Source organism: Cataglyphis hispanica, chromosome 9 (assembly GCF_021464435.1).
Source record: "Cataglyphis hispanica isolate Lineage 1 chromosome 9, ULB_Chis1_1.0, whole genome shotgun sequence".
NCBI lineage: Eukaryota > Metazoa > Arthropoda > Insecta > Hymenoptera > Formicidae > Cataglyphis > Cataglyphis hispanica.
The window spans coordinates 7108870-7131310 of record NC_065962.1 but is presented as its reverse complement, the minus strand read 5'-3'; the positions used below and the strand labels follow the sequence as shown (position 1 = coordinate 7131310).

Sequence of the window (22441 nt, the reverse complement as noted above, 5' to 3'; positions counted from 1 at the left end):
CGCGACGTTGTTTAACGGCGACAGCACTTTTTTTAATAAGCGATGGTGATATCATTGCACAGTGATATCTATATTTTCCATGAATTAATAAATATGTGAGACAGATATATGTGTATCTTTACACAACTTTCACTATTAAATCTTATCCGTATAAGTTATTAATATTTAAATTTTAGCTATTTCGGATAGGAATATATTGAAGAAAATTTTGTTAAATGTTGTAACTTGGCAATATTTTCTCTTTATCCTCAGATTGTTAATGTCATAAGAAAAAAAATATTTGCTGCTAAAATATGAATTGTTATACATATACATAAGAAAATTCTTAAAAAATTTCGTATGTAATCTTTGATAGTTTGTTATTTTATAAATAACATTTTTTAGTATGAAAACCTTTTTTTAATTTACCTAATTAATGTTGTAAACATCTAATACGCTGTTCCAATTAAAATTTATCTCTTATCTTATTTTCTATTTTTATATATTACAAACTATTCCTTTTCTTGACGAATGCATATCTGGTAAATGTCAAGCTATCAACAATCAGCGGTCCGAAATTACAGCTATGAGTCATTCAATTGATAATCAATCGAGAAAAAGCCAATACTTATACATATATTATAAAATACCTTGACCTCATTTTTCCCTAAGGTTTCCTCCTTAAAAAAAGATAATTGCTGTCGTCAGCTAGGAAATTTTTAAATACAAAACTATTTTAATACAAAAATAGCGGTAAAAGAATTGAAAAATTGATTTAAAAAATTGATTTAATAAAAAGAAAAAAGAATCAAAATATATAAAATCAAGCTTTAATTTTGAAATAGAAAAATTTATTTTCTATTTCTATAAGACTATATTATAAGATTTTCAATATTAACTTATATTAACTTACAAATATTTTTCTTTTTATTTAATCAATCTTTACATAAAAACCTTTTGTAAATTTTTATATGCCAAATATCACAATGTGCAAATATAATTAATCATAAAGTCATGCAAAAATGTAAATTTTAATTTCTACTATTGATTATGTATTATGTAATGCTATGTTACATGGCATAAATGATAATATATAAAAGTGAAGATATTTTTATACTGTGAAATATAATAATTTCTATATAACAACATTTTGTATATTTACATGAATAAGTTTATAAATATGTCATTCATGCAAAGAACTATTTGTTGCCTAAAATACCATAACAATGTATTAAATAAAATAAATAAACTTATATTTCTAAAGATACAAAGATTAGAAATGACTTATATTTTAATTTCTAAATTACTTACTATTTAGAAATGAAAAAATGTAAAAAAAGAAAACAAAGTAATTTGTACTAATTTAGGAATATTTAGCTTCTGTTTTAAAATTATATGTCACAATTCTTCAAAAGTTACCTAAATCACAAATTCAAACGTCATGGAAAGTTTGTTGTCCTATATATATAATATATACATTATACATACAAGGCATCTCATTCTATACATTATTTTATAACGTTTTTCCTCCCTAATTTTGAAAAAAATAGTAAACTGTAATCGACAATAACTTTTTCTTTATTTTATTAATAAAAAATAAACATTTCATTATATGACACATATAAATATGACAACTTCTTTGCACTAACTTTTTAGATTAATTTCTAATTTTGTACACGTTGTATACATATCTCTCGATATATATAAAACGTGATTTATCTTTCTAGAAGTATTCAAAAACTTTCTATAGATGTGTGTAAACTATGTACATATAACTTATCAAATGAATTGTCGATATGTCACACTTACCAGGCGACAGCGATCTCTTGACGGGCGACGCTCTCGCAGCACGATGGCTCACAATTGACTGTGCGCCGTCGCAGCCAGCCGCCGATATCTTGGCGCTCATCCTCGCCGCACGAGGTCAGCTTCCGGCGATCCTGATTCACGTATCAGGAAGTTCAGTCCGGAGGACAACGTAGGAGCATACTGGCGCGCCAAATAGCGAGGTGACGGTCGGCCACTACGTTTGTAGATGCTGAGATTGATTCACGCTGACCTGTAAAAATACCTGTTAGAATAGTGTGACATTGGACTCCTGTCAAGCGGGGATGACTGGCAAACGAACGAACGGTGTCTATCCAGGCATTTCGGGCATGTTGTCAAATTACTCGAAGTCAAAGACACGTTATTTTTTCTTTTTCTAATGCCTGTCACAAAAAACCATACTTTATTTTCTTATAATCTATTTTTGTAAAGTAGAGAATTAGTTTTTTAACACTTATGTGTTATTTGTATACTGATTGCTATAATCCAGACAGCGCACAATATTTATGATAAATATTCATAAATTTTTTACTATTTATTTTTTGAAATATTATATAAATATTTTATACATAGTTTATATAGATTAAAAGAAGAAATTATAAAAACTTTATTTGATATATTATTAAAATATATACTAAATATTTTATATAATATTTATAAGTAAAAAATAAATATTTATAGTAATACTTTATAAAATTTCTCAATATTTTTATAAATATTTTTATGATATTTGTGATAAATCTTTATTATTTTAAATCTAAGATCACAAAAATATTTATAAAATATCTTGATAAATATTTATAAAATATTCAAATTATTATAAATATTTTGTATATATTTTATAAATTGTATGCTGTCTGGGAAAAGAGCAAAAATAAATAACAACAAATGCAAGAACTTATTTCTACTCTATAAAAATATAGATTACATATGACCTTTCGCTTTGAGACATAAAATATTGACCAAAAACTCGCAACTAGAGAAGGAGACGAAAAGAGCGTTAACTTTGACGAGAGAACCTTGAAGAAGAAGGAACAGGAAGAACTGGAGGGAACCAAGGCGATCCACAATTTCTCACTTGTTCATTCTGTCGGTTTAATTTATTACAGGAACATGGAGCAGATCGAGGGAGAACGAAAAATCGCGGATCCATCGGACGTTAAACGCGTTTCTTGAATGCGGTGCCGATAATAGCGACGCTCGATATATCTCGATACGAAGGAGAAAAAAGGAGAACATAATTCTCGCACACCTGCGCGTCGCGATGTGTATGTGTGTATTTAAATAGCGATCAGCCTCGAGGTGAAAACGCAAGGCTGCGGCAAGGACTCGCGGCGCCATTATCATGATGCACACAACAGAAAGACAATCGAAGTTCTGTCGCGAGAGCAAAATAAGTTTATTTTAGTATCGCGAGATAAATGCGCGCCTTTATATCGGGTATCTGGATGTGAGTGTCAGATAACACGCAAAAAGAAAAAATAAATTAATATCATCGAAGAGCGCAGTCAACAGTACAATTACAGATTAGAAGATTTAATCTCAAATTGAAAGACATAGATTTTAGAATCGTAGAAATTTCTTTCTCTATACTTTTTTTTTAATATTCTGTTTTAATATTTTATTAATCTTAGTTCTCTCGCGACAATATACAATAAATTTGGAATAAATTTCCTTTCTTTTAGGAATTAAAAGTTATACATACATTAGAATCAATTTTGCTTAATCATGTCGGAATAAAAAAGAAAAAAGAAATTTTAAAAATATAAGATTTTTAACAATCGCATGCAGTTCACCAAAAAAGAAAAATTATACGTGCATTTAAAATAGTGTATTAAAAATTACATTTCACGAACGTTTAGTCCTCGACGATTCTCCTGTATTTACATCTTCGATTATTACGTCTTCATAAATTAATCTCAAGCACTTGAAACTGTCATTTGAACACGGTTGTTTAATGCTTCAATCCGGACGTGCATGGTCCCGTCGACGCCGTCACCGAGGACACGACTGTGCTGAAAGTGTTGCCTGCAACGCGGCACTCCTCGTATGTACACGGTGTCCTAGGTAACCCGCCGTCGCCTACGCAGAGTTGTAGCCGCAAGTCCGCGCGGATACATGCGCGCGCGGATCACGTGTATAGGAGCGACTATCGAATCGATTTCTTCACCTGCCTTACCAGAGTTTCTCAATAGTCTGAGTTTCTTAATATTAATATTCGCAATAGCGGCACAAGGCTATTATTAAAGCTTATAATTGTAGCTCGATCATTGAAGATCATACATAAAACAAAAAATCCTGCAAAAGAAAAAAGCATCTTAGAATTGTATATTATCCAAGAAATTTCTTTTGTTTCGCAAAGTGTATTACAAAGAATTTAACGGTATATCTCCAGATTCTTTCTTCTTTAATTTTATCATTAAATATTCTAAAAAATGTCTTGCGCACCAAATTTTAAAAGAATTTTGTTCTTTGAAATTCATGAATATTGGTTCTCTCTTCGAGTCTTGCTTTTCTTCTATATTTGAAATTGAATAATAATATATATTCAGACATTTGAAGAGAACAAGAAAATCAAAGATTGTAAGATAAATATATAATTTCTCATAAACAAAATTCTCTAAAAAAAAAGAAAACTCATTTTTAGAACTTACATATATTCAACGAGCTCTTTACATATTGCTACCTGCTAGAATTTATCTTCTATTAATCATAAAGTAACAATATGGGTACCACTGGTAAGCACAAGCAACGATCCAATCTGCTTCCGTATTTAGCGAAGCGCGTTTATGCCGTGGCATTACTTCACCCTTTGCGAGTACATCGTATTTAGATTATATCGATTACTGTTGCGCGTCATAGCTTGACCTACTTGTAACACGTCGAACGTTTCTTATACATATGTATATATATATACATATAGTAACGCATTTAATCCTTAACTGCCGACTATGACGAAAAAACTCATCGTACCATCGCTACGTGAACGTCATACCAATTCAAATACTAGTAGACCAGAAAGCAAGATTTTACATATCCGTGTAATTTTATTTGTGTACTTAATAAACATTTAATTAAAGACACATTTAAACGATAAAATAAATATTCTTAATAGTGATTGAGAATATAACAATCTATCATGTACTATCCTGTACATTAAACTAAGTCATAACTTCCTCACAAATTCTTCATTATTAGTTTAAAATCTATATCCTGCTTGTTGAAAATAAAATTCAAGTATTCCAACTTTCACATTTTAGTTACATTCTATTCATTTCGCAAAGATTCTTTTGCATAAAGAAGCAAGATCAAAAAAAAGAAAAAAAAAACAATGTGTCACATTAATAATGGTTTGCAAATCTTAATTTCAAAGCATTAAGCATTAAATAATATATTAAGCATTTCACTCACACAAATAATACGTCGAATAGTATGCAATAAAATGCAACAACAAATTAAACAATTAACAAAATAAAAATATCAAAAAAAAGTTTTGCAAAATTACTGTTAAAAATCGGCCTACATTATCTCCTGCAAAGATTTGCATCTAACACAAAATTAATCACTTAAAAAAAAAAGGAAAAACGTGTCTTTATATCGTTCTTAAATTTGAGATACTTGTCTGATTCAACGAAAACTCGGCATAAAAATTTATACTTTAAATGTAATAATATGTACCGTGAGAAAAAAAAATAATGACCGATATAAACGAAAACGTACACGCAAATGTAACATAATAAAAACAAACATAAATATCTGAATAAAATTAAACGCAATAAAAACAAACTTACAATTGTATCACATTTAAAGAATTACGCGATTCTACGACTTTGCAGATCTTATTATGACGCGACAATGTAAAATATATTCGCATACGTAAGAACAATTTGATCAAAAAAGCAATTGGAAAATCCGGACAAGGCGGTTTATACTCAACTTGCTGTGCAAACTGCAACATCTGCGCGCCGAGATTGTCCTCGATGGAGAATTTCTCGAAATTGAGCATAAACGTGTCCTCCAAACCAGAAACGTAAAGGCTGAAAGAGCTCGACGCCTCTTTATTGAATGAGTTTTCCATAGCGGCATAGTCAATACACGCGTCGCAATTAGCGTGCGTAAGTAAACATTCGTTGAGTAGAAATTCACAGACGCGTTTAAACGCGCTTTTCTCGGGCAGTCGCAAATCGATGTTACGATAGTTCGTCGCCGCGACGCTTAAAGCTATTTGAGTAGTAACGGGTTGAACTGTATCAACTTGAAGCGACGATGCTGACAACGCTATTCGCTTGAGCATTCTCCGTGCGTTCGCGGCGGAATTGTCTTCACTTGAATGCTCGAGAAAGTGCTTGCTTACGAGGTTCTTGAACGCGCGAGTAAACAAAATGGGTGTAGGTTTAACACGATTTCCGCTTTGTCGTCTAATAGAACGGAAAACGCGCTCGATGCCCTCCTGATTCAATCTTCTCGTGCGAAGAAAGGGGATCTGATGCTCCTTCAACTTATTCCACAATTGGATAACCGCGTTGATCGTAATCTGCCAACGATCAAAGGATTTCATCGATCTCACGCACATGCCGTTTATGTCGGTCACTCTGATCGACTTTAAGAAGTCGAGCGTTTGTTGCAAAAAGCACATTTCGTGTGTGCTACCCGTGAAAGCTTGACCAAAAGCCTTAGTATTAGTCTTAGTTGAGTCAGATGAGTTTAGAATGTCGAACAGCTGATCAAAAGTGTATACAAATTCCATCGTTCCAATTGCTTTCAACGGAAACTCGCCAGACGCGATATGCGCGCTTAATCCTGCAGCCATGCTGCTGCTAAATACTTGAACGGCATACTTGGTTTCTGTCTTTTGACGTTTACTAGGCTCAAGATGACCTACGGATAATTTAGGAACCAGCGGTATTCGCATTTGACCGTCACGCCTGAACAACAGTTCGATATCCGTCCACGAGGCTCTCTTTTCGCGGTAGCGAAATTCGTAATTCATGAAAATGTTTCTGGTTGCTCTTATCAAACGAGGAACATCAAAAATGTAAAATATTTTCTCGCCGTTTACCAAAAAGAATGAATGCTCCACAGAAATTCCTAATTGCCGCGATAATCGTAGAAATGCTGGTGCTGTGCTTGTAATCAAGGCATGCACAGCCGCGCCAATGCTCTTTAATTTAATTATCGCCTGAAATATCAGATCTTTCATGATATTGGCACAACACGTGCTGCCGTAGAAATAATAAGCGACAGGCTGTTCCCAGTCACCGTTGAGGCTACGCGCCATTATTACTAGAGCCTTTCTCGCTAGCGTGCGCCGTTTCTCTACGCCGATATCATGGAAACCGATGATTCTATCACGCGATAAATTGTAAAAAAGATACGGTCTCAATCGCATTTCGCCTATACAAAGACAGCAAAGTCTCTCTGTCGATGGTAGTGATTTCATCTTCAAATGTAATGCGTTAAACACATTATCGTTCAAGCCGGGAGGTATATCCCAATTACGGATATGTCTCCACAATTGACGCACAGTGGGCAACAGGCATAACGGCCGATAAAATCGGTAGGCGCCAGAAGCTATGAGGAAAAACTCGAGCGCAGATTGTCTATCCGCAAAATTTTTTTTGGCCTTGCGTTTCTCGCGAGCGTTAATGAACGCAGATACTAATAAGGCATAGTTACGCGGCAACAAGTCCGCGCATGCTGCTTTAAACTGATCCACCTTCGCGCAATGATCTTCGTTTTCCACATAGAGCATTTTCGATCGCTTCGCGACCTGGTTATCGATATGAGTTTCGAGATTTTCTATTCGTCTCTTTTTTAAAAAAGAATCGATATATATCCACGCTTCTGGCGTCTGTGTTGAAATGTGCCAACGTCTTCTTTTTGGAGTTCTGTATAATGTATCAACGATTAAAATGATATTCTTCTATATCTCGTTAAATATTTTACTATTAATTACTGAAATTATTGCAAAATTCATAAAATCTCGTAATAACATAATTCTCAGATATAGAAACAAATAATTCTCACCTGTCACCATTTTGTGGTATTGCATGAACTGATACGGTTTTCGATGTCGTTGCCACTAAAGAATCCGTAGACGTTAAATCTATGATATCGCTGTAAAAAAAAATAAATATAATTAATAAATGATATTATATGAATCCATTTTTTTAAATTGTTACCGAATTTACCCATTGTCGCATTCCGGAGATATTCGTGATGATGTCGGTGTTACCAAGTCTGTGCATACTTCTCTGACGAGTTGCACCTCTGGCTTAGGGATATTTCTGCCAACAAAAATATACTTTTCATAATATATTAATTTTTTTTCGAAATTTCTTATTGCTGATAGATATTCGAGAATTTGTGTATATGAGTTCTGTTAATAAAACAATAAATGAAGACATTTTGATAAATGATAATTACATGAAAGAAAGTGAGACGAATGCTTTTGGAAATTACATGTATTTAAATATATATTAATAAATAAAAATATAATAATAAAATAAAAACTAATATTTGAACTTACTCATTATCGTTCTCTGACTTCTCTTTTAGCAATGTTGTCTGAACTGATAGTGTATTTCTAACAAATTTTAAACATTCAAATTAATAAATATTCATGTAATTAAAAATAGAATAATGATATTAGTATAAATAGAAAGTTAAAACTTACCTATCCTCATACACTTGCTTTATAGATGCTCTTGGAAAAAGTACTTGTAGTGGTGAAATTACAGTTGTATCTCTGTAATCAATAAATTATATTATTTAATCAATAACTTTTATATGATCGATAAATGATATAATTGTTACAATAATACAATAAATATCAACTTTACATAAAATATGTTTATTCTATATTTATTATAGAATATCTAATATATATAATTATATATGTTACATGCACCAAAATTAATTAAAAAGTTTATTATTTTGACTGTGTTTTAGAATTACTGAAAGTATATCATCATTCTTATTCTACATTTGATGAATAACAAATATAACATACTGGTAATACTATGAATTCCAAAATACAGTCTTTATATTAGTATTATAACAAAATAGAAACTCACCTTTCATCAGTTTTTATTGGATGTGTCAAACTCAATTGCGTAGTCATATTTGATGATGAGTTTCTGAATAAAAAAAAATTGACTTATTAAAAATAAAACTTATTAAATTATTGTCCTACTCTTGTAGCAAAAAACAAAAAAGAAAATTTAATAAGAGCTCACCTGGTTCTGCTCTCTGGCTTCAAAAATATAGTTACAAAAGAAATTGGTTGTAACAAGTCTGTAGATTTATTACTGAAAAACAATTATCTTCTTAAATGTCTTTTGTATTGAATAATTTTTTTTTGAAAATCATTTATTTTTCAAATATAATAAAATGAAAAATAAAAACAAAAGTATTTACTCACTTTCCTGTCTGTATCGGTTTCAAAAATATTGATGGTACAGCTTCTTTCTTAAGATAGATTCTACCTTCTATATTTCGAAACATTTCTACTCGAAAATGCAAGTGGCATAAACGATAGTATTGATTAGCATATTCTGGACCTATTGTCTCTAAGTCCATTCTATTGCAGGCTTTAATCCATTCTAGCCATCTAAAAATACATAATTCTAATTTTGAATACAAATTTAAGATTATAATATAATATATTAAATATATGTATATACATAGAATATAAATTTGAAGATATAATTTACGTACAACATATTTAAATGTAATATAAATACAAAATCAGTTGTTTAAGAATATATAAGATTAAAAATGCAAAGATTTTTGTATTTATATTATGTTGAACAACAATCAGATAAATATAAAATACACACACCTTTCTCTTTCTTTTGGAAATCGAAAGAAATGTCGTTTCGCTATTTTTATATTCAACATACAACCTGGTGCAAAGCACCAACGAGTGCTAGTTTCATTCATCTTTTAGCAAAGTTTTAATAATAATCACACTGTGTAATAAATTGTCCACTTAAAAACCTAAAATAAAAACAAAAGTATATAATTATAAATATAGTACCAATTTCTTATGGTCTATTCCTGATATTGTTAATATAATACAGGTATATTTTTATTTTTAAATCTACAGCAGACAAATACTCATAATATAATATATTACTGGAAATTGATCATTTGGGATAGAAACAATTTGCAAACAATTTTGTTCATAAATAATATCAAATACAAAGTTGTATCCTATTGTAATTTATATTAATTTTATATTAAAACATTTATTTTTTATGGAATATATTTTGATATATTTAATATATATTTAATTATATATATATATTATATATAAACAGCATATAATTGCAAGATATATAAGCTTCTTTTTTATGATAAAATATAAGCTTCTTATACTGAAATAAAAGATCATTTAAGCTGTACAAGATTATATTTATGCAGTATTATATTTCAGAAGTAAGAAATAATATAGCACAAATACATGAAATAAATTTCTTGCATATTTAGTTCTGACTTTCCTAAAATATAATATATATATATTGTGGGTGTTCTCCTTTCAATCATTCATTTATTCGTTTATTATTACAGCAAAATCCAGATTCGATAAATCCTCATAGAATATCTTACAATCACAAACAGAAATTCTACAGACAATTAAATACTTACGAAAACGGTAAAATGGTAGATTGTACATATATGTGTGAGCATATAAATTCGTACAAAACTTGAAACACGTCAATATTTACATCCTTTAAACACACAAATTACATCCTTTCATATAGATATAGATAGGTCTTTATACTTTTCGACGTCCATATATTACTTCTCTCAAACGTAACTTTTCAAAGATAAACGAAAAACGACGAAACAATCTGTCAGAGTCCGCCAAATTGAACCATGCGAAACGTAACAGGATCTAACACGCATGTCCAGTATGTACTAGAGATTAAACAAGTGCATTTGAAACCCGACAAGAAAAAGATATCGCAAAATATACACAAAAACATTTCTTTCTTCTTGGCGTAATTAATATGCGAATTTGGAAAATTTTGTTCGCGATATTTCGATATCAAAACTTTTTTTGGCATTTTTATACTTTCTTTCTCTTTTACATTCAAAAGAGGCTTCGTATTTTTTTCAGAATTCGAGGCCCTAAAAGTCAAATACATACTTACGATCCTGCGTATATCTTATAGGTTTTCTAATCAACGACTATTTGTTGAACTGCATTTTTACACTTTTCATAATAAAAAAGGAATCACAGCTAGATATTCAAATTTTTAAGAAAGAGAAATGAAAAAAACGAAAAATTAGGTCTCACATGATATGCGTATTATTTTACATTAGACGACCGTAACCAACTGATCTAATTGGTTGAATCCATGTACGTACACCTCTAGCCAATGTCGTTTGCACTAAATGCGCGGCAATTTCAGGATTGGTCATATTTCAAATTCGCACATGCGTCGATGCGTCAACCAGTAAAAACACTAATTTTAAAATTTACTGCAATCAAAAAATTTTGTCAGGACAATTTTATTCATGTTGACTCCAATTAATCTTTATTTATATATACTGATAATAATAATATGATTATATATATATATATATATATATATATATATATATATATATATATATATATATACATAAAATGTATGTGTATGTATGAATATATTTTCTTAAAAATTCAGAAAGGTTTAAAATTTATTTGAGATTATACATCATTTATGTCAAATTTATCTCTTTCTAAAATTGTGTAACACTAGTTGTACAATATCAAGTAAACTCTCTTCTCTGTATCATTTTCTGTAAAATCATCTATATTAAAAATTATTATAATTATTAATATATATATACATATATATAATAAGAAATATGATACTTATCTATGCAGTACATAGTACCAATTGTAATAAAATTTACATTTTGTTATTTTATTTTCTATTTATTTTATTATTTTATTGACCAAATATGTATATATACGTTTATGTTTTTGATTGTTCTTTGTACTTTATAAAATATATATGACTAATTACGGCATAAAATCCGTGCTGTACATCCTCGTACTCAAGAATATGCTGAATTTTATAATAGCATCTACAGCTGGCTCGAGTACTATCTCATCTTCAGCAAACCATCCAATGGTATCCGCAGCTTAAAAACAGATGCTAATATTAGTAACATTATAAATTAAATGTCAATGAAAAAAATGAAACATATTCTCTCAAAAAGCAAAAAAGAAAAAACATAAAATAATATTATTTTATATATTATTATATATATTCTGATAGGAAACTAACTATATAGAATTGCATCTGCTCTCGCTCTCTTATTTTTATTTAAAGAAATTATTAATTTAATTTTTGAATTTTCGAATGTAATACTTATAAAAAAATAAATTATCATGTTTTTAAATAAATATAGAAAAGCATATGATGACTAATATAATAGCTATTAAGTATTAAAGAGCAGAGAGTTTTCAATTTTCATAATAATAGAGAAAGAGAGAAATTCACATACTTAGCTTAGTAATTTGAATCGTAGATGGCCGAGAAAACAGAGTGACGCGCGTTTTCTTTAAATGCTTACTCTCTAAACAACCTACTTTAATTAATATCTGCAAAAAAATTATATACACTTTAAATTAATTGCGTTAGATAATAGTTTACACATTAAGTTAACGATATTTTTAAAAAAACCATATTTTATATTTTAGGAATTGTACATTATTATTTATCAAATATTTTTTTTAATAATACTTTATCAAATAGTTGTTACATAAGATTTATAGTATCTAGAGGTCTTATATCTATATGAGATTCAAATAAGAAGACTTCTGAAAACAAATTGTAAATAATTAATAACAAACCTCGATTAGTTCCCGCGTATGAAAGGGTTGTAGGGCTGGAACGAATCTATTTTGCACCTTTGCCATGGTATGTCCAGGGTGAAGTAAACAATAATTGAGAACTGCACCTAGCATTCGATCGAGCACTTTGCGATTCAACACGCCGTCTATACGAATCCAAGGTTTTATCACCACTTTTATTTCCTCGGCCGTTCTAAAAGAAAGCAATATTCATCAGTATTGTTTTACAAGTTCTTCACATACAAAAATTTTTTCACTATTTTTTTTTCTTAATACATACGAGAAATCTAATTGCTGGGCAGATTTGTACACATCCCTTTGTGGAAGTAAACATGTTCTTTGCTTATGCATTCTTTTTCTCGAATGTGTACCATTTTCTTCATTGATCTCGCTATCTTCTTTCTTCTCTTTTTCCTCCTCCTTATTTAAATCTTTATCCACTTTCTCATCTTCTTCTTCCTTATTTAAATCCTTATCAACTTTCTCATCTTTCTTCTCTTTGATTTCGTGATTATGCGATGATGTTGATGGTATTGCATTATCTGTTTCTGTATCTTCACTATTCTGTTTTGCATTCATTTCAAGACTTGCCTCAGCTGTCTTTCCTTGCTGCATTGTGGCATATACACTGTCCTTAAATGGCACTGTAGACTCCTGTTCGAGACGATATATCTTGTAGGAATGAATTAGCCAAGAATCCACGTAACGATGATGAATGTAGCGTGGATTGGTGACACCAGAACGCAAAAATATATGATTCTCCATTAAAAGCGAAACAGCTTTGTACAAGTTCGTTCCTTGTTCATTGAAGAATTTATCCTAGACAAACAAAAAACTAGTAACGCAAACTTGTACAAAAATAAGTCAAATAAATTTAGAAAAAGATTGTTAATTTTAAAGTAAAATAATTAATAAATCAAGACTCAATTACCAACAACTCCTGAGAACAAGCGCCGATTTCTTTTTTTTCTCGAACGAATTTATATACTGCGTCGACGTATTTCCACTCGACCGGTATGTCATTCTTTTTTGTCATTATCTCATCCTTATAGTCTGCATAAGAGATACCATTCTTCGGGAAAATTGCGGTTCGATTCAGTTCGTTGAGAAGATCGTTTACAGTATTGATCCTGAGTGGTATAAGTTGGCTAGGTACTGAGTAACTTCTGAAATTTTCAATTTCATTTGACGACGCAGATGATGCTGTCGATGATGACATCTCCAAGTTATAGAACATCTTGAAACTATTAACTACAAAATATTCGTGCGCGTGATGGCTGTCGGCTACTGTAAGATTATTTAGCTCTTCTCTCATCCTCAGCATAGCTATTCTCGTGTATTTTTTCTGAATGTCGTTTGTATCATCAAGCTTGCTATAAAGACTAAAGCAGCTCGTTTCGGACGGCACATTTCTGATAATCTCGCTGACGCGTCGAGGAATCGCTGCTACTTTGCTCGTCCTGCTCGATTGCGTTGAAGAAGCTGGTAAATTCACAGTAAAATGGCATATTTACAATATTTTTGAATAGTCAACTTTAAAATTTTACTAAAAATTACTGTATTATCTAATGTTATGTATATGCTATATAGACTATAATTCTCTAAGTCAACCTATTTATTAAGAGTACTAAAAAAATATTATCAGATTAATTTAGGTTTTGTATATTTGTTATAATTAATTATATTAATAAAAACAGATTTGTTATAAATATTCGGATTAGAGCATTTAAAGTCCCCATATAGGACAGTAAATCTTCAATTTTTAACTATTTCTCTCTCTAAGATTAAAAATATGACACATACCTTCTTCTTTTACTTGTTCTTTTAATTCTTTCAATGATTCAAAAGATTCGAGAGTATTTTTTGAAGGTATCTTTTTGATGCTTTCAAGATTCTCGCACACATTTGATTCTTCGTCCTTTTCTAGATCCTCTACATCTGTCGAATTCTCGGAGTTTAATTTTGCTCTTTTTAAGAACGGTTCTTCATAATCCATAAAATTATCTTCAACATCGATAGATCTCTTTTTTGAACGATTTACATGAATTTTTTTCTCATTTTGCTTATGGACATTAGAATGATTCTTTAGACTCAACTGTTCAATGTTTTCGTTAACTGATCTGTTTCCTGTTACAATTTCATTTCGTTTAGATTCTTTTTCTGATTCTCTTTCATTGCATTCCTCGTCCCTACGAGCAATTTTCGCCATCAGTTCTTCACAATCATCGTCTTCAATAACTCTTTTTCTTTTTGAAGAGACCTCTCTCCATGTTTTCATTTCAGATTCGAAAAATTCAGCATTTTGAGCGCCAACGTTCTCAAACTTGAAACGATAAAGCCTTGTCAAAATATCCTGATATCTTTGTGCAACTCTAAAGTAAGTCTCGTCCTTGCCTTGGTATCTTGCGTCTAACATAATGATCTGTTCCGGCATCTCTATGTCAAAGTCAATTTGATCGCGTCCTAGGAAATCGTGCATGATGGTGACTATGCCACAGGAAACTGGCAGAATTTCAGTACCATTCAACATTTCCTTCTGTTCCGGCGAAGGGAGGACATTCTTGTGCTCTGAATACCATTGCAACAATTTTACAAAAACATCGTAGGATTTCTTAAACGCTTCATAAGGCCACTTGGTTTGGAGTTTATGAATATAATTGATACTAAGCTGGTACTGTGAGCTGCTCATTGGCATGTAATTGCCGAACTTCTTAATAGTCGCTAAGTGATGCTTTTTTACTGTCACCATTTGGTCTGATCTGATCTTGCTCATCGCCTGCCGTAATAAAATCTCCGGGTATTGCTGGTATACCTTTAACAACAAAGATGTATTAATGAGTATCAAAAATTTTTATTTTTTTCTTATGATATAATATAATTAAAAAATATTTTATTGTTATTTTTATTGTAATAATGACAATTTTAAAAGCTTATAAGCAAAGATATATAAGATCAATACAAGTGTTAATTATCCGCATGTTATACAAATACTAAGTAAATTATATATAAAAATGAACGATAAATGTCACAAAAAAAAAGAAAAAAAGGAAAATGCTATACTAGAACAAAATAAATTTATCATTTAATTGTAGATTAAATAAATTAAAAGTTCTCAACAAATCAGATGTTGTTTCTCGTCAAGCATTTAATCAATAATTTAATTATAGTTTAATAACCAAAATAAATAAGCTTTATGTATATTATGTTTCATCAGAGTATCTTTCATATTAATTAATCATACCTTAAACAGTTGATAAGCCCAGCAGCGTCTATCCTTACCGCAACACATGGAACTGTGTATGACAGAATTGATGGTCGCTGCATGGATATCATTTATACTACGCACATCCTTTGTGAAACCCTGATTATGATGTGGCTTTGCTGGATAGACAATCTCGAAAAAAAGATTAAACTCCTGCACCGTTCTCGGCATCGCCAAATGCTTCTTTGGCTTAATCTCCGCGATGTCATAATACTTCTTGATGATATAGCCAACAAGCTCCTTGAAGATCTCCGTGACTCGTTTCTCGTAATCTGCTGAACTCGTGCATTCATTTTTCAGTTTATCCATCGTGCCACCGTACCGCCTGTCGACGAAAGGATCCTGCTTAATCTCCTCGACGCCTAACGCCACGCTATTCACCGTGCGGGGCTGCTTCAGCATATACATCAATCGACGTTGACAAGCGCGGGAGGTTTTGTTGTACGAATTATAAGAGAATGTACGCAATACATCGCGCACTGTTGTGAAACCGATGACCTGCTTACGCGAATTCGAAGATAAATATGTTGTTGCCACCTTACACACCAGCAAGATATTATCCTCGTGTGATTCCCAGTCCACACGTAGCTTGTGCATCCGCTGCATCGCTCGGTAATCGTCCTCATCATACTTAAGCCGCGGCCGACCGCTTTTTTTACGCGGCATCACTCGTCGTATAAAAGATTTTTGCTTGGTTGATTGTTGTGACGGTAAGGCCTCGTTCTTCCGCCCGCCACTGCTAAAGTGATCGTACACCTTTTTCCGCAATTCGGTCGCGTTGACAATAGGCGGTGGCGGTCCAGAAACTTTCTTCAGGCCATCATATTCCGTATACTTAACCGGCTTTGTCTGAATCTTTGAGAAATGCAAATCTCGTTGACCTGTGCTGGATTTTTCGTGATTCCTGGAGGCCTGATAACGATTTACAATAAGAATATTTTATAATATCAATATATTATCACAATGTAGAAAAACGTTAATCGTAATACATCTAATAATACAGTCTAATTTATACTGAAGAATATATATTTCGGTATTATAGAAATTTATAAATATAAAATTTATATTAAGAGATTTATCTGTATTACATAAAATTAAATAAAAATTTCTAAATGATAATATCCATTACCTGCTATCAAAATTATTATCAAATAGCATTACAAATTATGTTTTCATATTAGATGTATATGTATACACATGCAATATTAATCTAAAAAATGTATAAAAATCTCCAAAATCAAAAATTTCAAAATATAAAAATGTTTTACTTTATCTTTTTATAGAACAATTATTTTTTTATCTCGCGTGATTTCTTCATTTGCTTACCTGTCGATTTGTAGAACTAATTGACCAATTCCAATTACGTTTTAAATGTGCAAAGAAAGCTGAATCAATACCAGCAGCTCCTTTACGATCTCCGGGAACTGCACCCGTATCCATTTCCGCGGTCTGTTTCGAAGTGCGTGGTGCAATCGCTTCTATCATAGCAGTCTTTTTGCTCAGATCCTCTAGTAAAATATCCTTACCCTGTACGGCCTGTCTTCCACCAAGTAGCGTACTAACACAAATAGTCCACATATCGTACCAGTATTTTTCAACGACCTGTAAAGAAGATTAATTACCTTATAAATTTCTAAATTTCTATAATAATCAGTCATTAGTAACAATAGTACCTGTATGCGATCGAAGAAGTACTTAGTGACCGGATACATTTTGTCTTCGATCTTATGATAGCTCGGTGACGAAGAGATCGTATCCATCAATTCCGTGCGTCGATTCAGATAGATGAATACTTGATCTTTATCCTTCAGTCGCTGTGGACCGAACTGTACTAGACCGATGTAACATAATCTAGTTACGGTATCATGAATATTAAATATATATTTCCGTGCATGTAAGAGAGTGTTCCGTATTGTGACCTAAATATAAAAAGAAAAATTTATAAAATAAGAGAGCATTCTTAATAAACAAATTTGTATCGTAAAAATCATTGTTCGAATATTAACAAAATAGCCTGTCATCTTAATTTTAAAAAGCTTATATCTTATTTTTAGCTAGCTCGCGGAATCACTAGCTAGCTAATCATAGTTGTCCGACCCAACTGTCCGAAACCGTTAAAACTATTTTTTTTTTTAATTTTATATAATACTGTATATTACATTTTTAAGTTTTTTTCTCTTTCAAACTCACCGGAAGATTCTTGACAAGGTAATGCTTCCTAATAGGATGATTCAAATAGTGTTCCAATTCGGGTATCGTAAAGGTGATGTTATGCACCTTAACGAAAATCGATAAAGGCAGCCCCAATAGGACGTCGCACATCAGTGCCCAACCTTCGGGCCATCCGCTGTGTTTAGGCAAAGGTGGAACAAACATCTTCCAGCCTACTTCGGTGTTGTAAATAGTACTAAATTCCTGAACAAGATTATCATCAATTTCATAGTCATTAGATTTAAGAATTTCTATCTGTTCTTGCTGAGATAACTTTGGTATGCCAGGATGATCATATACTAAATAAAAGAGCAAAATGTGCATTGTTTGCATTCTGATAAACTTTGGACTGAGACCATATCGTTTGCCAGCTCTAGCATCATACTTGTAGACAGAAGACAACGTATTTTTAATTGTTGTCTTGCTAAGTTCTTGCAATTGCTCCTTAGAATCCGACGGCTTGTCTACTGTATTTTCTTTATTCTTATCTGCCGTTTTTTTTGCAAGTAACTTCGCCTTTTGAGATGCTAACAAACAAAACTTGACTTTCGCTTGCTCAACGGCCGACTTGATCACGGTATGATCGGTATCGATATTTGGATCGCAAATAAACATCATGTTTTTTTCACGTCCGTTCGCGCTTAAAGTCAACTTGATATTCTTCACCAAGTTATCCTTAGCGAGTTTTTGCAGTAGCCTTATGAGAGATTTTTTATCGATCTTAACATCATAACCCTCTTTATCCTCTTCTTCACAAATCATTTTCATAAGTTTTGTTGTATCATCAATCACCTGGTGCTCCTTCACTGCTTCGATGATCATGTTGGCACGCCTCAGCAATCTGAACACAATGACAAAAAGTATTTAAAAAATGATATAAAAGTATAGTAAAAAAATCTAAAAAATATTTATTTCTAACAAATCATAAAAGTAATAATGTCTGAAAAAGTTTTTTATAATATATAAAATTCATATATTAAAAAAATATAACTAAATTTAATAAAAGTGAAATAATGCTTTCTTACAATCTTTCTACAAATTTATACTATTTATATTTGCATACCTGTATGTAATATTAGACGTATTTTTCTCACTGTTTTGCACAACTTCCATAAAACCAAAAACTTCACCGACTCCTTTCCCAATACGAACGGGCTTTTGCGCTATCAGATTCGTCTTTATGCTATTATAAAATGATGTAGCTTTGGTATCATTCGCAATTTGCTGTATACACGTAGATGAAACATTAGATTTCACTCTTTGTTTTTTTACGTTAACATTGGAATTCTTCGTCTTTATTAATAAAAGCTGTGACGATGTGCGTTTGTATTTAGATTTAAATGTTGACAATTGATACTTGTGGAAAATTCTGTTAATGGTATAATTTTTCAACTCTATGTCTTTTTTAATACGATCTATATCTTTATTTTCCTCTTCATTTTTGTTAATAATCGGTGCATCAACATTAATTTGATCAACTTGATGAAATTTTTTATTTGTCTGATCATCTTCACAATTTAGAGAAGACTTTTGGTCTTCCACTTGTAAAGCTACTTCACTTTTGAGATTTCCTTCATTCTCACTGATGATGCTCTTGGTGAGTTCCTTAATCTTGTGTATTTCCTTGTTAAATTGCTTACTCATCTTACTGCCTTTTTCAAATTTCTTTGACACATATTTTGTAATTCTTTGTCGACCCATATCGTTCATATATTTTGCAACAATTCCCATCTTTATCATATTTCTCAAGAATGTCCTAGATTGCAATTTGGTTAGACCCATCTGTTTTCCTAAATAAGCTAAAAGAGGGATAATTTATTTACAATGTTAAGTTTTGATCATTTATAACTTAAAAGTTATTCTTGTCTTGACAAAAAAATTGTTATTTTTAATTGACTCCATAGTATTTTTGCTTCATAAAAAAATGCTACATTTTAAAAAAAAGCTTCTTAATTTTATAATGTTACAATAACTTCTAGAAAAAACATTCACATAACACATACATGTAGATTTCAAATTACTTACACAAATTTCAAATTAATAACTTTAAACAGTAAGATTCTAAGATAATTACAAAAATTATATTCTACCTTGAGATACTCCTTCTAATCGACTCTCTTCGACAATAGCGTTTGCTTGCTTTAGGTAAGGAACATTAACTTTATGATTGGAAACATCCAATTCTATAATATCTTCATCATCGTCCTTTTCATCTTTGTTCCATATATCCGCAATATCGACATCTGGATATAGCAGTTGTACCACTCTAATCTTCTTCTCCTTTGAAGGATCCTGTTTTTGTTGCCATTCGTTAGGTTCCGCGTTAGAATACAAAGTTCTATATGGCACGCAAATGTCTGTCTTCACAATTTTTTGAAAGAAAGAAGTTTTAAACAACTTTTTAATAGAATTATCAATTCCAAGTTTCCTCCTAATCTCGTCATACTCAGCTACACCATTTTCTTTGGATCTTAGAATGTCAAGCACCTGTTCTGCCAAATAAATCATTTTTGGTTTTCGTTCTACATAAAAGCGTGGCAGATGAAGAAGACTACCGCTACCGCAATGGCCGGAGCTTTTCTGATGATGAATTTGCTTTGTGATTAGTTTGTGATGTAGCAGAAATTTTCGATGATAAAACAAAGTTTTTGGATCTTCTTTGAGTGCTGCTAAGCTGAGTTTGCCTTGAGTAACTTCACCATGATAACGAGCTCTTCCCACTCTTTCTAAGAAGCAATAATGCATGATTGTCAGCTCCAATGTTGGACTTACATCGACACTCATCAAAGCCCGTGTCCTGATCAATTGAGATGCTACAATCACCAAACTTAATCCATATTTTTCTGTTACCTCATCTAGATCTGCATTCTTTACATTATCTTTGATATCCTTTCTTGTATAATATGTAGAACAAGATCCTTTTACACCTGTCTTAGGATCTTGAATAGGACAATGGGGATAAATATCTGGTGGAACACTTGGCTAAAAACAAAAAAATAAAAAAAAATGTGAGAAAAAATATTTTAGAATTTGTCTAAATTAGAAATTAATAAAAAATTGTGGGAAATTTTAAAATATAATTTGACTTTGAATTTATAGATTTAACTACATCTTATAAAATAGATACATTTTGACAATAAATTTTTTAAATTATTTAAATTTACATTTAAATAACATGTGTGTGCACAAAATATATAAATATCATTTAAAGTCTCTTATAAAACTCAATTTAATTACAATAATACCTTGTAAAAATTATTCAAATTGAGCTTTTAAACATTTATTAAAATCATTTCTTTTATTAAACAAATAATGATTTTAATTAATTTAATTTAAAACTGGACTCTTTATTATTTTATAAAACTATAAAAGATGTTTTCTAAAACTATACATGTAAACATAAATTAATTTAATATACTTACTGGCTCAAGTATAATGCCTAGGTCAGGATGTACAAATTCATAACGATCAAATATCACCAATGGTTCTCTTGGCGTCTCTAATTTGTAAAATGAAAAGCCTTTCACCTTTTTAATTATTGACCATACCTGTTCCATGAAAGGTTTAGGCAATGGCAATGGATCATGAAATCTATTTGCTAATCTCAGCCATAATGCTAAAAACAAAAAAAAAACATATAAAACATTGAAAAAATTATCCATAATGTAAATATATAATTAAAAAATACAATAAAAATATTCAATTATCAAAACTAATAAGTACTATGAAGTAAGTGTGAATCAATAAGAGATATATTTAAAAAAAATAAATAATTAAATAATATAGTTCTTCTTCCTGCATAGGAAAGATATATTATTTTACAGAAATATTTTACAATTATTATATAAAATATTTTTTACAATTATAGAAATTTTTGGAATAGAAAATAATAAGATCGAATAATTGTTAACCTTGTAAAGTAATGCCATCTAATCCTTCCAAAGCAATCTCATCGATGATTGATTCCATTAAATTAAATGATAGATAAGTCATATTTAATTATATATATATTAACACAGGAACCACAAATTATTTTAATTATATTTTCAATATTCGCACGCAGGAAACCATTGCCTTGTGATATTGAGAGTTGAGAGTTGAGAGCAATAGGTTTGCTCTTTATAGCTGCATTACTAGCTGCAACTCGCTGAACTAGCTGCACTAGTTCAGAGTTTATCTTTCTTCTTCCAAGATAGAGAGAAAAAGATAAACTCTGAACTAGTGCATTCAGTGCAATTATAAAGAACAGATCAGTATCAGCTGTGTAACTATCAAACAACAGTCGATTGGTCCTTACCTTTTAG

General features: G+C 30.9%; 2 protein-coding genes across 4 annotated transcripts; both read right to left on the bottom strand.

Moving 5' to 3' along the window:
• Window positions 1–1884: 1884 nt before the first annotated feature.
• Window positions 1885–10594, bottom strand: LOC126851958 (uncharacterized). 2 transcript variants are annotated; one of them, XM_050596342.1, is made up of 11 exons: window positions 10459–10594; window positions 9650–9807; window positions 9230–9418; window positions 9045–9116; window positions 8883–8945; window positions 8483–8554; window positions 8336–8392; window positions 7998–8093; window positions 7834–7923; window positions 3652–7694; window positions 1885–2038 (listed from the first exon to the last, which is right to left on the bottom strand). In XM_050596342.1, the coding sequence occupies exons 2-10, from the start codon at window positions 9748–9750 to the stop codon at window positions 5594–5596; spliced, it is 2841 nt and encodes a 946-aa protein (XP_050452299.1). In that variant the 5' UTR covers window positions 9751–9807; window positions 10459–10594; the 3' UTR covers window positions 1885–2038; window positions 3652–5593. The 2 variants fall into 2 exon arrangements, with proteins under 2 accessions (XP_050452299.1, XP_050452300.1); XM_050596343.1 differs by having other exon boundaries at window positions 3663–7694.
• LOC126851942 (general transcription factor 3C polypeptide 1) lies at window positions 10213–22231 on the bottom strand. Of its 2 annotated transcripts, XM_050596282.1 has the most exons (16): window positions 22049–22231; window positions 21560–21753; window positions 20228–21119; window positions 19201–19936; window positions 18117–18978; window positions 17600–17845; window positions 17253–17528; window positions 15906–16838; window positions 14468–15476; window positions 13596–14146; window positions 12945–13483; window positions 12665–12857; window positions 12316–12412; window positions 11832–11949; window positions 11114–11298; window positions 10213–10731 (listed from the first exon to the last, which is right to left on the bottom strand). In XM_050596282.1, exons 1-15 carry the CDS (start codon window positions 22128–22130, stop codon window positions 11289–11291), a joined length of 6738 nt encoding a protein of 2245 aa, XP_050452239.1. In that variant the 5' UTR covers window positions 22131–22231; the 3' UTR covers window positions 10213–10731; window positions 11114–11288. The 2 variants fall into 2 exon arrangements, with proteins under 2 accessions (XP_050452239.1, XP_050452240.1); XM_050596283.1 differs by lacking the exons at window positions 10213–10731; window positions 11114–11298 and adding an exon at window positions 11540–11613.
• Between the last annotated feature and the right edge of the window lie 210 nt (window positions 22232–22441).